This window comes from Aquila chrysaetos, chromosome 24 (assembly GCF_900496995.4).
Source record: "Aquila chrysaetos chrysaetos chromosome 24, bAquChr1.4, whole genome shotgun sequence".
NCBI classification, from domain to species: domain Eukaryota; kingdom Metazoa; phylum Chordata; class Aves; order Accipitriformes; family Accipitridae; genus Aquila; species Aquila chrysaetos.
The window spans coordinates 2,477,965-2,492,496 of NC_044027.1; the positions used below are offsets into that span (position 1 = coordinate 2,477,965).

General features: G+C 55.4%; 1 protein-coding gene across 3 annotated transcripts; it reads right to left on the reverse strand.

Moving 5' to 3' along the window:
- Window positions 1-520: 520 nt before the first annotated feature.
- On the reverse strand, window positions 521-14,532 carry IKBKE (inhibitor of nuclear factor kappa B kinase subunit epsilon). Of its 3 annotated transcripts, XM_030000957.2 has the most exons (21): window positions 14,330-14,532; window positions 14,065-14,165; window positions 13,106-13,246; window positions 12,603-12,732; window positions 11,933-12,114; window positions 11,451-11,611; window positions 10,861-10,971; window positions 10,361-10,540; window positions 9,812-10,014; window positions 9,375-9,439; window positions 9,203-9,294; window positions 8,450-8,551; window positions 7,061-7,136; window positions 6,862-6,974; window positions 6,484-6,560; window positions 6,193-6,232; window positions 5,229-5,330; window positions 3,100-3,196; window positions 2,394-2,497; window positions 2,008-2,079; window positions 521-1,234 (listed from the first exon to the last, which is right to left on the reverse strand). In XM_030000957.2, the coding sequence occupies exons 2-21, from the start codon at window positions 14,149-14,151 to the stop codon at window positions 1,201-1,203; spliced, it is 2,169 nt and encodes a 722-aa protein (XP_029856817.1). In that variant the 5' UTR covers window positions 14,152-14,165; window positions 14,330-14,532; the 3' UTR covers window positions 521-1,200. The 3 variants fall into 3 exon arrangements, with proteins under 3 accessions (XP_029856817.1, XP_040975869.1, XP_040975868.1); XM_041119935.1 differs by having other exon boundaries at window positions 9,375-9,436; window positions 14,065-14,532; XM_041119934.1 differs by having other exon boundaries at window positions 14,065-14,532.

Consider the following 14,532-nt stretch of genomic DNA (forward strand, 5'->3'; position numbering starts at 1 on the left):
ACTACCCCTAACAAAGGGCTGGGTTCAGCCCCGACGTGGAGCATTGGGGTCCTTCTGCAGCTCTCTGTGAGCTTCCTGGGGGGCAATGAGGTGGGGGGTAACGTGTTTCCCCTCCATCCTATTTCTCTGGAGTGTAACAGGAGTGAAGCGTTGTGCATGCCCGTCCCGGGGCAGCTCCAAACGCTCACAGCCAGCCCCACAGAGCACCTGCTCGGGTCCCTCCTGTCCCCGTCCCAGCTCTGCCATCCCGGCTGCTGTCACCTCCACAGATGAACGCATCCTTTCACCCTGCGTGTTAACAGCAGGGGTGGCGGCTTAGGATTTCTTTTCATCTTTCACCTAAAAGAAAAAGAAATATCCTTGCTTTCTCTTGCGGAGATGTGTCTGGAAAGAGTTTGTGGGAGCCCTTTTGTCTGAGATTTTGCCTTGGCATTCACTAGCACCCCATTCAGGTTCGATGGCTGGAGCCGCAGTTTCAGTACAGGGTTGTTTGGAGAAGGCACACACCCCCACGTGCATAAACACAGAACACAGTTACTTTTATAGAAATGTACCGAAAAAGAGAATCCTCCCTCAGCCTCCCACTCCCATGCCCCTCAGCAGCCCAAACACAGGGCTGGGCTGGAGGTGAAGCCCTGAAGCAGGAGGAGAGGCTGCAGTGCCTGCGGGCATTCGTCTGCGGCTCCCACCTTCCCCATGCTCCTGCCTCCTGGGCAGAGCACTGGAGCCGTCCTGGGCTGGATCCGCTCTCTCGTCCATCAGGTACAGCATCCCTCCTGCCTTGGGCTCCTGCCCTGCTCCATGAAGGCTCAGGGAGCAGAAGTACGTTAAAAGTGGGAGTAATCCCTGAACGAGTAAGACGGCAAAAGATAATTTATCTGTCTAGCCTCTTCCTCTTCATCATCTGACATGGTGATGCAGGGAAGCTAGAAAAACGTGAAGTCCTTCAAGCACTTTTTAAAAGGGAAAAAAAAAAAAACCAACAATTTTCTGGTCAAATTTTCAGAGGCTCAAGGTTTGCAAGCCACTCAAAGCTAATGCTGGTGAACTGTGCAAAAGTGCTGGAGCGGAGAGGTAGGACACAGAGAGCTCCTCAAACATGAATGTCAAATGTCTCCGATGCTCTGGACCCAAAGTGCTGTAAGTGTTCCCTGCTGTGGAAAGCGGTTTGCTTCAGCAGCTGCAAATTCACCACATCTCTCAAATACCGGGAGTGGGGGCAGCCCCACTTAACCTGCAGGAACAAAACCAAAGGCTTTAGGCTAGAGAGGAATCACCTGGGCTCATGCAGTCCCAAACTACAATTTGGGCTAGGAACTAGTCTTTGGGCTCGTTCCTGTGTCTCTTGGGGTAAGCTCTTCATATCGAAAGCATACCAGACCTTGCTTATCCCCTTATTCACAGTGGACATGCTGCAACAACACAGTTGGTCCTATAAAAACAGGGCTGGGGTGAATCACTGATTTCTTTTTTTCTTTTAAAATCTGATCTGAAACCCTTTGACATTTTGATATGCATATCCATATTGTTGATTTGCATTTAGATCCGCAAAAAAAGGTTGCAGAGGGAAAAACTCAGGGGGGGTTGTCAGCAGTAGGATGCTGGGTTTTGCACAGAGTTTCATCCAGAAACGGAAAGCATCCACTTCTCCATGGCAGTCAGCAGCTGACACTGCTGAGCAGCCCAGGAAAAAAGGCTGGAAAGAGGGTGTAGACATGACATAGCATTTGCAGAAGATCACGCTTAAACTTCCAAGAGAGAGAAACTCTCTTCTGCTGCCAGATCATGATGTAAACTTGGTGCCATTAAAACCGCCATGTGAACCACCCCATGAGTAGCTGTGGTTGTGCTCGGCGCCGGGCACGGCTCCCCACGCCGGAGCTCATTCACAGACTCCCAGGGAGCCCACCCAGACCCACCGCCCCTTCCCAGGGCAGCGCGGCCATGTCCTGGTGTCAGGGGCAGGAATCGCTGCTCGGAGCAGCCTCTCTGGTTGCTCTTACTCACCGCTCGATGATGCTGTTGTTGAACTGCAGATCACAAGTTACTGACCTCATCTGCTCCAGGAGCTCCTGCATCCTGCCGGGGACACAACCAGCCCCTTACCCCCGTGCTGCTCACCCTCCTGCTCCCCGCGGGAGCACGTCCCGCAGAAGGGCTGGCTGAGCCGGCAGGGATGATGACCCACGGGTCGCCGAGCGGGGATCGCACCCGGCAGGGCCACGGCGTGCGCGGCGGCGAAGGGCTTTAATGCAGACTGTCCCAGCCCTGCAGACACAGAGCCCTCGCCCCAGCGCTCGCCTGGTTGCTGGTGCAGAGGATGAGCAGCGGGAGGTCCCGCTTCTTCCCGGGGGAGCTGGGCTGTCCGCAAAACCCTCTTCCAAAAGACTCACCGAAAAGCCATCTCCTGGCGTGCCTGGCTCAGATGGAAGGGTGAAGGCGCGGGAGGAACCGGGGCCAAACTCCGTTTCTCTGTCTGGAGAAACCTGTCCAGAGCCTGCGGAGACGGAGAGACTTGGCAGCCCCGGGCAGGCAGCGGGGCTGTTCGCGCTGGTCTGATCCCCGGGTGCTGCAGTGCCTGGGCTCTTTCTCCCTGCAGCCCTGCGAGTGCGGCGTGCCTACCCCGGGACAAAACACTTGGAGGAAATGACGCCTACATAGTCACACGCAGCACATCCACTTCGTCAGTTCAAACGAAATAAAATAACGAAAGGACTAGGGCATCTACTGCGTGGCTGTGCTGCAGCTTGGCAGGTAGTCCATCGTGAAAGCTGGAGGTGAAGCATCATTTTTCTACTACTGCAATTCCTGTTTATTGGGCACAGATTCCCGTGTGCCAGGCAGTCCTCCAGACCAGGGGTGCCACTGCCAAAGTTTTACCCATTCCTTGCTCGCGCAGTGGGGGAAAGCAAGATCTCCGGTGTGAATCACCCCCAGAGAACTGCAGCAAGTTGTTTAAAAACGCTCCAGGGTTTCCCTATGTAAGACATGCACTCATGCGCACGGTGGGTGCTGGGAGAGGGGAGCAGCAGCGTTATCTGGAAGCGGGGAGAGGCTGTGCGGCTGCACCCCCGGGCAGGACCCCGCGCGGGCACCTACGCTCTGCAGGCAGTCCTGGCACTCCATTGCCTCCACGCTGCAGGCGCTGATGCAGTTGCTGAGCCTCTTCAGATGCTTCTTTATCTCACAGACTTTCCTAGAAAGAAAAACGATGACAAAATTCCCAGTCAGTGTTTGGCAGCAGTGTGGTTATAATTTTTTTTGTGTGTGTTTTACTTCTGTGCTGCTTTCTGCAAACCTGTCTGGATCTAAGTTAAAATCCTGAAGGAAAGCAAGTGAGTCACAACAGTGTTGTAATTGCAGCTGCAGCTCTGCTAATAGCCACCATAGGCCAGGTTATCCAAACAACACTAATAGCAAATTAATTAGGGAAAGTGTTGCTTATATGAGAGACAGCTCAAGCCCATCACTTCTGCCGTAAGCGCCGCGCAGGCCGGTCCTCCATGCCCTGTGGAGGACTGACCATCTGCTCAAAAAGGCTCCTTGCTTTTGCATTTCTTCGTGCATGCTCTCCTTTCGCATTTGAAGCGTACGAAGGCCAGAAGGGTTCCCCCCCGAGCATGTCCTTGGGGCCAGTCTCTCTGCAGGCAGCACGATTGACACCAAAGCCCAAACCAGGCAGCATCTCGGTGGGCTCTGCCGCTGGGGCTGAGCTGGGCCAGGATGGGGCGACCGGTGCCCCGCTCTGCTCTGCCCCAGCCTGGGGAGTAAATCCTCCTGTGAGTTTTTGGGGGACCGACTGCCTTGTTCCTGCCAGGGTGAGGGGCCCTGGGGTGGAGGTGCCACGCATCCGGCAGGCACGCCATGAGTTGGATAAAAAGAGAGTTGGTTTGGCTTTAAAAAAAAAAAGGAAAGAATATTTAAGGTGAACGGTCCACCTCCAGTCCCCAGAAAAACAGCCACCACACCACAAACCCTGGCTGCTAGCAGGAAGAAACTCAAAACAGGACAATTAAAACTGAAGTAACAATAAATCAAAAATATCCAGTTGTGACTCACGATGCCTCCTCCCTAAGGACAGAAAAACAGATACAAAAATACTCCAGAAAAACATGAAGAAGCTTTTTTCCTCCCTGTGAGCAAAGGTAAAAGCCCTGCTTTAGTGCAGACAGGGCTCCTGCGCTGCATGGGTTTTGTGGGGCTCTACACCCAGAGAGGAATCCCACCCTGAGACAAAATTCCCGCTGAAGCCAAGGGGAGATTTCAGTGCCCCGCGATGGGATGTGGTGGGAGGCGACTGTGGGCAACAGCTTCTGTCCCCGAAGTGAAACCTGCCCGTGGGCGAGGGTTTGCAGCGTGGAAAGTCCCGGCTGCACAAGCTGAGGCTGGAAAGGGGAGAAGGCAGGGACAAGGCAAGGCAGGACAGGGCAGGGACAGGGCAGACACTGCCTGCTGCTCCTGGGACATTCCTGAGCACCTGGGACAAACTTCTAGCCTAAAAATCCACCCCCTAGTAAATCCTGTGCAGGGCTACTCCACACCAGAAATAGGGACCAGGTCAAAAGCCGGGTTTAATTCTAAGGCATTCTAGAAAATCATTCTCCTTCTGCCCACGCTGGCAGCTCAGGGGAACGGATGCTCCTCTCTAAAAGCAACCTTGCAATAAAAATCCAATTTCTGCAACATCCTCTTCCCCTAACGGCCTCCCCCTCACCCCTGCTCTTTGCTGCTGCGATAGGCAGTGGATTGTGCTCAATCACCACAAGGTAATTTGCTCTTTGCATTATTCCCCAAACACCGTTTAACAGAAAATCATTCCTAATAAGTAGATCTCTTTGTCTCAATAGCAATTTTGTCCTGATAAAATAACCTCTCCCCATCAGAGAGCGAGGTAACCAGCTGCTTGAACTCAAGCTGCAAGTTTAGGGGGCTTTTTAAAAACAAACAACTTAAAACAACAGGGAAGAAATACATGGCAAGGGATAAGAACTAGCGTGCACAGCAGGATTTCTAGCAGTCACACAGAGCTGCTTCTTTAAGGTCTTATTACCCCTTTACAAGTCCCTCAGCAGCAGTTACCAACATCATCATCTCCATCTGCATCCCAATACTCGATCAATAGCAGAGAGCATTCTGAAGCTCTGGTCGTTGGAAGGTTATTGGAAAGTCCCCTCTCCCATCCCCACCAGCTCCGAAAGCCAGAGCCCCGAAACCCCAGGGGCTGGTACCTCATCCTGCTGCCGTGGAGGGCGAGGGCCTCCTGGTACTGCTGGACACAGTTGTCCTGGAAAATCAACAGAACCTTCCTGGCCAGATGCCCTAAATTCACCCTAAAACCAGGAGGAAAAAAAAAAAAAAAAAAAGAGAGAACACGGTTATTTCCTTAAATGTATGAAAATGAACATCACAGTTCACGTGGCAGGAGTACCTAAAGCTGGCTCCCAAATGGAGAAAGAGGGACTGGATGCTCAGTAATGAATTTTGCATCAGTGTTATAGAGCAAACACAACCTAATTATGATGAAGAGGGGAGGGAGGTTTCGGGGGCCAGGGGGACCCAGCTGGGCTGTCATCCCCACCCTGGGGCACTTCTGAGAAGTCTTTACCTTGGAATTTTAGGCAAATGTCCAAGGTTAGACTGAAGATTAATTAAGATAAAGGAGTTGCCTGTTAAATTGCACCATCCCTGGTATATATTGAAGTGCACTTCATTTCTTGCCTATGTTAAATTCCCCCAGTTTCAGTGGAAACTGAAAGGAGGATTTTTAAAGGCACAAAAGCCGTCAGACACTTCATCCCCACTGAAAGTCAAGCAGATGTGAAAGCATGGACACTTCCTAAATCAGCATCTCAGCGAATAAATGGCCACAAACTAAGTATTGTGTGAGCAATAGCCTGAAACGTGCTTATCCCCGCAGTCCAACGCAGGGATTTGGCCCAACAGCAACACCCTGCCCCTGGGTCTGCAGAGTTTTTCTCACATCTTCCTCTGAAATAGCTTGTAGCTTGAAAGTTTTGCTGTGAAAGGTCCCGCATGGATGAACCATCACAGAAGCGGTTTACAGGTGCCCTCTCTCAGCGTTAGTGACCCAGGAACATTTTACATCCCCTTAGGATTCAATCAGAGACACCAAACACCTGCCTGGCCGCAGCACGGGGCAGGTCCTGGAAAGGGGAGAGGGTTGGGACTTACTTATCCAGCTTGTGTATTTGTTCCTCATTGTAGCCCAGCCCTGGGGAGGAAAGACACCGGTCACCACACGTTTTCTGGTTCATAACCTAATAAATGGGTAATTTCACAACACACAGAGATCACTCGAGGGGCTTTTCAGGGCTGCAGCCTCTGGGACTACTGTTATGGCACAGAAATAACTGCTAAACCCAGCAAACTGAAATAATTAAATTTTCCACCGGGCCAGCGCAGGGACGTTCCTGCTGCAGCCCCGTGCCTCGTGCCCCCAGGGCTGCCGTCCCCGTCACTTACGCAGACACGTCCTGGCCTTCTTGAACTGCTTGTAGATCAGCTGCATCTTCTCCAGGCAGCACTCGATCTGCCGGATGCTGAAATCGGGACAGGGAAGGAGACGTGAGGCCCCGCAAGAGGAAGGGTATGAGGTTGGGGTGAAATTAGCGCTTTGGGGTGAAATCCGAACACGCTGTAACTAGGGGACACCGTGGCTACCCATGTCTGCACATAGGGACATCACGCAATATTACGCGTGCGTGCACAGGGCTGTTAAAAGCTGTTTGCAATGGAGGGCTGTGCCTGGCTGTTCGGGAGCCCGCGGCGATGTCTGCTCAATCCAGCTGAGAGCAGCAGAGCGTTGGCAGGCATTTCGGTAAAGCTGGCTCTACTACAAACCTCTTGTCTTCATGCACTTGTTGCCTGTGCTTCACCAGTTCAGTCAGAATGCCGTCCAGTGCCCCTTGAAAGTCCAAGATGTTGTGGGAGCACTGGGAGAGCTCCTCGGCGACCTGCGGATGAGGAGGAGACGTTGGGGCCGGCTGCTCCGAACATCGCCTGCGGCTGCGCACGGAGCCGGCTGCCCGCGGGGGCTCACCCTCTGCAGCCTTGTCTTCACCGTGGCCACGTCCTTCAGGGCCGGCACCCCGCTGCCTGCGGGAACAGCCTCGTACCTGAAGAAAGTCAGAAAACGAATATTCCTTAAGCAGAACAGAAGCCAGAGGCAGCCGTCACCTGGGCAAAGAAAATCCATCCCGCGGTGGAGGCAGCGTCAGAGTCGCTGGGGGAGCCGGGAGGTGGTTTGCTCAGGCAATAATTCTGCGTTCAGGGTACCGGATCTGAGCCACAAGATGCAAAGATCCAATAAAAACTCACCCTGTTGTGTCCAATTTGTTCCAAAATCCTTAGCTTCATAGCCACTGGCTCTACGCCAGATCAGATGTTGTCTGCCTCCCTGCAGCTGGCATGGGAGTGTAACGCTGAGCGGTGCACGCTGGCTAAGTCAGCAGAAATACGCCTGATCCAGACCGTGTTGGAAGGGATGGATAAGCCAGCAGCATCCAGCTGCAGCATTAGTGCTCTTGGCACTACAGCCCTGCGCTAATCCGGCTGAAGTCAATGGGAACCATGTGTCCCTGTCTTTTTGGATGAAATGGAAGTTAAGAAACTTGCTAAATTGAAAAGAATGGAAGAACAGCAGCCCAGCAGCAAAGAATTTTCCACTACAACAACAACAAAACAGAAAAGGAAAATAACCGTGGGTTACTTCAGATAAAACGGGCTCAGCTTTCCCTGGGGCAGCGTGAGTGGGAATGAGTGCATCGGTTATGCTGAGGACAGCCCAGGGTCTCTCCGTACTTCAGCCTCCGATGAATGCTCCATTCGTGGAGCCTCTTGAATGGAAATAAGAGACATCTCATCACGGATGGTGTGGTCAGGCGGGATGCCGGCTCCGTGGGAACGCAGCACGATGGGCTGCCGGCCGCTGCCCGATGCTCCCCACGCTCGGCTCTCCAAGGCTGTTTGCAGGGAGCGGGGCTGGCCATGGTGGCCAGACCCCAGAGGGGACCTGGCACCTGATGCCATCCTGCCCGTTATTTTAACTCTCCTGGCAGCAGTGGCTCTTTTTTTTCCCTTTCCCACGAGCTGGCAGCAGCAGCCCTGTCTCCTTCTCGCACTAACTCTGCAGCTCGTGGGCTGTAACAGTCTGAAAACCCTGGAGCAGGAGCCAGGGAGCAAGGACTAATTCTGGGCTCCTGTGAAACCAGGGACTGATCACTAAAAACTGAAGCAAAGAGGGAGAAACAGCCAGAGTGGCTCATTTCCCACAGCCTCCACGTACAGCGAAAAAGCCTCTTACCTTCCAGCTACCAGCTTATTCCTGGAATTTTACTTATTTCTGATTATTCAGGCACCTTTGAGAGTCCCGTATCTTATCTGCAGCAGCCCAGCGCCTGCATCCCCGCGGCCGCAAAGCCACACTTACAGCACGCGGGTCTTCACCTCAGTGAGCTGCAGGCAGGTGAGCACCGAAAGAGCCCCTCTCCTCTGCTCCAAAATCCTCAAGCACTCCGTTTTCAGGTTCCCGCTGCCAGGACAGAAAACAGCCCATTCGACTCATGCTCCCCGGCAGCCTGACCTCCATCCCGGGGCCGGCCACACGTGGCGGGGGATTAGGATGGAGCTGGTGGCTCCTCTCTGGCTGCTCGTGAGAAAATGGGGGGCTGGATGCATGTAAAACTGGGTGCAGCTCCCAGGCAGGGGGGTCTTGCCTGCTGGGCACTGTCCTGCCACTGCACAAGAAGCTCCTGCCCCGAAGGAAATGGGTGGGACAGTGAAAATGCACTATTATTATTATTATTATTATTATTATTATTATTATTATTACCACTACTATTATTATTACTATTATAATAATTATTATTCTGTTTTCCTCAGCATCTCCTAAACTGAAAAAAGTGACTCAAAAGTAACAAATGGACAGGAGCATCCTCACAACACGGAGTGGTATTTCCCTATAGGTCCAGCCCCCTCGCAGCCTGGCACACACTGACCATTGCGCTGTGCCCCCTCCCAGTACACCATGACCACATCCCACCAGACCCAGCGGTCCTGCACTGTCTGGAAGAGGCTGGAAAACCCCGAGCGGTTTAACTCTCGACACACAAATCTCTCGGTGCTGGGACGGGACGGGGGTCCCCCCCACGCCGCCCACGCCCGCGGTGGCTCCGGCACTCACATCACCCAGTGGAGACCTCTCGCCAGCAGCTCCCGGCAGCGCCGCAGGTCCTGGGCGATCCGCAGCGTCTGGTGCACGGCACCCACCGCGCTCTGCAAAAGCAAAGGGCACTGCCGGCGGCTGCACCTCCGCGGCCGGGGCTCCCCCGGGATGCACGGACACCCCCACGTACCTTGGCTGCGCCGCAGTCGGCCACCACGTCCACCTTGGGGACAAACTTCGGAAACTCAAGGGCTGCTGGAAAGACAAGACAGCGGTCACGGTGCTTTGGGGAGCGAGCGCGGAGCTCCCGAGCCGCGGCTGCGGACCCGCAGGGATGTCTCACGCCCGCCTAAGAAAAACCTGCGGCCGCTCAGGATTTCAGGCAGAGGAGCAGCCGCGATGCTGGAGGCTTAGCGCAGCCCTCCAAGGTATTTTGGAAATGTGGACGAAGGCAACAGCACACGGCGGGGGAAAACTGACCCTGAAACCTCCTAATCCTGCTCTGGCATCATAACCCCTCCACCTCCTGCTGTGCGCTGGAATCTATTAGGATAATAATTTAAGGAAATCTCTCTTATGGCACCCACCCGGCATGCCGTGATGCATCTCCAAGCCAACAGTACTCACGGTCTCTGTATCTCACTCCTACTATCTCTTCTGGTTGCTCAGTGGTGCTCAGCAAGGTCAGGGGGTTGTGCTCTGTGGTTTTGCAGAAATTATGAGCTTGTAGATTAGGATCCAACTCATACAGATGACCTTCAAAAAAATATTCTTGATGGTGAGGGACTATATTTGTTTGTTTGAAGACAGCATCTAAAAACTTGGTGGTACTGAAATGAAGAGGAAACGAAAGGATGGGGAATAAGCAATGAGCACTCAGATTTCCATCGCTTTAACAGCCTGCCACCCTCTTCTCATAGCAAAATACTGCACAAAGCCAGCGGAGCCCCTCAGACAACCCCCCTGGGGCTCTCCATGTGCCATGCCAGGAGCCGACAGCTCCCAGTTAATGAACTCCCCAGCAAAGGCTGGTTTGAGCCTGGTTTGTTTTAAGCTGGTTTAACTGCGGTGCAAAGGGAATGGGTGCTCCCCCCAGGTTCACCTACTGAAACGAGGGGCCGAGGCTCCTGAGCTCAATTCCCAAATTCACTTTTAACACGGCCTCGGCATCCTTACGTGTTGTAGGAATGGATGTAGATGCGATGCGAGGAAGCTTGCTGCAGGGAGAAGACGTCGACCACGATCCTGTGCAAAATGTCATTGGTTTCTGCAAAAAACTGGTCGAATCCCCAGCATTTCTCCTGATCCGCCTCCAGGATGTTAGCCAAAATCGGTATCAGCTGGTCCTTCAGCCCCCTGCAGCAGCAGCAGAAGGGATGTTCGCACAGACTGGCATAACCCTGAGCCATCACCGCGGTGATCCGCGGGGCCGGGGAGAGGTGCAGCCCCTCTCTTGTGGCTGAGCTCCCGTACCGACGGAGCCACTGCCCTGTCTTACACCCCCTTTTCCTGGCTGTAAAGCAAAGACCTGGTCTGAGAGCTCTGACTTCTGCAGACAAAAAGCTCATCTGCCTCGTTAAAACTTCCTGCGCTGGCCGCGGTGGGACGCCCTCTCCAGCCGGGGTGCCAGGACGTGAGACCCCCAGCAGGAGCCGAGTCCGGCAAGGGACACTCACGCGGAGAGCCGGCAGGTGACGGGCAGCTCGTAGCTCCACTCGATGCTCCCGTTCTCCTGCCTCTGGACCCCCGCGATGGCTCCGGCAGGCTTCTCGGTGGTAATTTTATACCTGTTGAAAGAAAATTGCTTGGAGCTGAAACGAGCCGAGGGACCTCTGTTTGGGCACTACATCCCTCGGGCTCAGCAAAGAGGGAAAGGGCAGAATGTGGATGGGCTGGGAAAGACACGATTTGCAGAAAGAAAAAAAATGCACAGAGGGAAAATACTTCAGGAAACAGTCAAAAACTTTCAAGCAAACATTAACCCTGCCTCCTCTTCTAGCCGTTTAGCCACAAAGTCACGAGAATGTGTTTTGAGGGCAACCGTGGTAAATGGGGCACAGATCCTTTACCACACTGCACACGCACGCTCTCGATGGGCTACATTTCAGGGCTTTCTAGGCTATGTGGGATTAAATGAGCAGCAAATTACGTAGTCACATGGTGCTGCTGGCACGCACCAAGCCACAGCCGGGTTGTCCTGCAGCCCCCCAGGTCCCACCTCCCCACGCAGCAGCAGCCAGTCCTCCCAGCTGGACGCGGTACCTACATGATCTCCTTGTTCCTGCGAGGTCCCCCGAAGGGGACGAAGGGGAGGCTGCCGGTGGCAGCGTGGTAGAAGGTGACGCCGATGCTCCAGAGGTCGACGGTGACGCCGTAGGCTTTCTGCTGCGGCTTGCGCAGGACCGCTCGCTCGTACATGTCCGGGTGCTGCAGGGATGAAGCAGAGAGCAGCGCTGCCAACGCGTCCAGCGGGTCTGCAGCGGGCATCGAGCCTTGGGTGCTGGGATTGAAAACAGACTGCTGGCTTTGGCCTCTCCTACTGCTGGATCCTCCAAACAAAATGTCACCTGGAACTCTACAACAAAAATGCTGAGCCCCCCTTCTTTGAAAAACGTGGCCCCTTTGAGACTGGGCTCTCTGAGTCACTGCTGCTCTCTACAAGTTGCCCAGCCGTTGGACGGAGGGATGGGGACCAGCTTCCCCCAGGACTCCCAGTGGCCAACCAGACTGGTGACACGCCATACTCACGAGATATTCCTCCGTCCCATAGACGGACACAAACTTTTCATCATCATCCAGCTCTCGGGCAGCCCCAAAATCCGTCAGCTTATAGATGCTCTGCCCATCTTCCCCCATCAGCCGCATGATGTTCCCAGGTTTGATGTCTCTGTGGACAACGCCGTTCTCGCGGAGATGGTTCATCCCTGCCACTGGGCACAAGGGCGGAAGGCAGCGTTCGTGCACGGGGCTGGAGCATTTCGCATTTTTGTTTAAATGTAGGAACATGAGAAGGGCCAGCGAGGGGACAAGCCTCAGGGCTGGTTGCACTTAAATGGGGACCAATGTGACTGGGGGAATGGAGAGGATGAGCAAGCGCACGGCAGAGCATTGCCCTCCTGCTCCTCCGTCGTGGGACACAGCCTGTTCCCACAGCTGCTTCCCGGTGCAGGTCTGCAAGGAGAAACCCTCAGGCTTCCCCTGAACGCAAAGCTCACAAACCCACCCCGTTCAGAGGCGCAATTTCTGACCGCTCAGCCCAACCCTCCCGTCCGTAGCCCGGGGCTGGCGCCCGCAGGGTCCCACCAGCACCCCCAGGTCCCCAGCCCGCAGCTTCTTGGCCCCGGGCTGCGCTGGCGGTGGCAGGCAGCCGCCCGTCCCGGGCCGGGGGGGGGGTGCAGGGACCCCCCCCCCCACTCACCCACGCACTGCAGCACAATGAGGAACTCGGACTCGGCCAAGCCGAAGGCGTTCGCCGGGTCTTCCAGCACGTTCAGCAAGCTGCCGCTCGAGCAGTACTCCATCACCAGCACCTTCTGCTTGCTGCTGCCCTGCAGCGGGGAGCAGACGTGAGGGCTCGGCCGGCCCCGTGTCCCAGCCGGTGGCCCGTCCGCCCCCCCCCAAGGTGGGACCGGTCCCCTCCCTTGGTTGGTGGGTCCCTGGGTTTCTCCCGCTCAGACAAACCAGTGTTGGAGAATGTGCCCGCTGTGCCACGCGCCTGGCCAGGGCACGACAGCAGGTCACGTCTGTGCTCCAGCCCAGTGCCCCCAGTGCTGAAGGGGTGGGCTGAGGCTTGGTGTGGAGCCAGAGGGAGGTGGGAGGAGAAGGCAGCCCGGGGCCACTGCTCCCCTCGGCAGCTCAGACCAGCTCCCCTGTCCCTGGCCCAGTCAGCACAGCAGGTTTCCGAGCTGAGGTCCCGCTTACCGTCTCCTCCACGGCAAATAATTTGACAATGTTTTTATGGTTCAGCTTCCTCAGCATCTCAAACTCTCTCATCTGGACCTCCTGGGGCCGGAGGTAGCTGGCGTTATTAAAGACCTTCACAGCAACCAGCTCCCCTGATTTCTGGGAAAAGAGGAAAAGGAGAAAAAGGAAATGGGAGGGGACACCATCCATACCCTAAGCAGCTCCATCAGCTCCGTTACTGTTCCCACATCCTGCTCGGGATGCAAACTACGCTGACACTGTAACGTGTGTTCTGAACAGGCGTCCCACAGCCTTCATTTTCTCCATTGCAAAAGCAAACGGCTGTTATTCACCTCCCTTTGCTTCCTGTCCCTGAAGCCCACGTGCTACATGGCAGCGTGTTTATTCAGCTTCATAAAATGTTTATAGCTGGAGCTGCGGCTGGCAGCTCCCTGCCTGCTCTCTGCGGGACGGGGCTGTTTCCAAACCATCCTCGAAGCCGCCTCTCCTGCCCTGCGCCCTGCAGAGACAGCTTGCTCAATAAACTTCAAAGGCCGGCAAGGCAGAGAGTCTCTATTCTAACCTTGGCAAGTGTTTGCATGAAACATGCAAATCGCCAAGGACGGGGTTTTCAAAACCTCTGGGCATTCCCCCAAAAACAGCTTCTTCCCCTCCCCGCAATGCACGACAGCGCCGGCAGCCGGTGAGCCGGACCCGGCTGCGAGCAACCCCAAAGGCTGCTCTTGAACCGCAGACCTGAGCTGGTGCCGCGGAGGGGGTGGGGGGAGAAGGAGCCAAATGAAAAACGAAAATAACACCCGAAGCGGCCCCCAACGCTGCCGGCAGCCGGGGAGCTCCCGGGAGGGCGAGCAGAGGGGAGCACGGGCATCCCCGCGCCGCGGGGCAGGAGGGATGGAGGGGACAGAGGGGAACCGTGGTTTTGGGGTGGCTGTCCCCCCCCCGCTGCCCCCGCTCACCTTGTTGCGAGCTTTGTAGACGCAGGCCGTGGCACCCTGGCCCAGGAGGTCCTCGGTGCTCCAGAGGTAGTTTGGGGTGCTCTGCATCTCCAGCAGCGCCGCTGCGGGAAGGGGGGGAAAGCACACAGGTCACCCCCGGGGGGCCGCTGGCCTCCTCCAGCCCCGCCACCAAACCCCGGCGTTTATCCGTCCTCGCCTGGCAATGCACGGGGAAAAAAGCCGGCCGTGGGACATAGTCCTTGGCCGGCAGCTGCCAGCCTCCTACCTCGCCAGCACCGAGCGGGCAACACCGCACGAAGGGCCGCGCATGGACGGAGCTGTTAGCGCGGCCAAAAACCACCCTGTCGCTGGGACCTGTCAGGGCTGGCAGCGAAGCACTGACAGATGCAAAAAAAAAAAAATACGAGCAAACAAACTGCCGAGCTGCAAGGTGGCGAGAGGCACCTCCCCGCCCCGAGAACAGAAACC

Coding starts and splice junctions, on each gene's coding strand:
- IKBKE (XM_030000957.2), bottom strand. CDS start 14,151: ATGCAGAGCACCCCAAACTACCTCTGGAGCACCGAGGACCTCCTGGGC. Junction 10,541..10,860: donor GTCACCTGCCGGCTCTCCGC/GTGAGTGTCCCT, acceptor CTGCTGCTGCAG/GGGGCTGAAGGACCAGCTGA. Junction 2,498..3,099: donor GCCAGGACTGCCTGCAGAGC/GTAGGTGCCCGC, acceptor CCGTCTCCGCAG/GCTCTGGACAGGTTTCTCCA.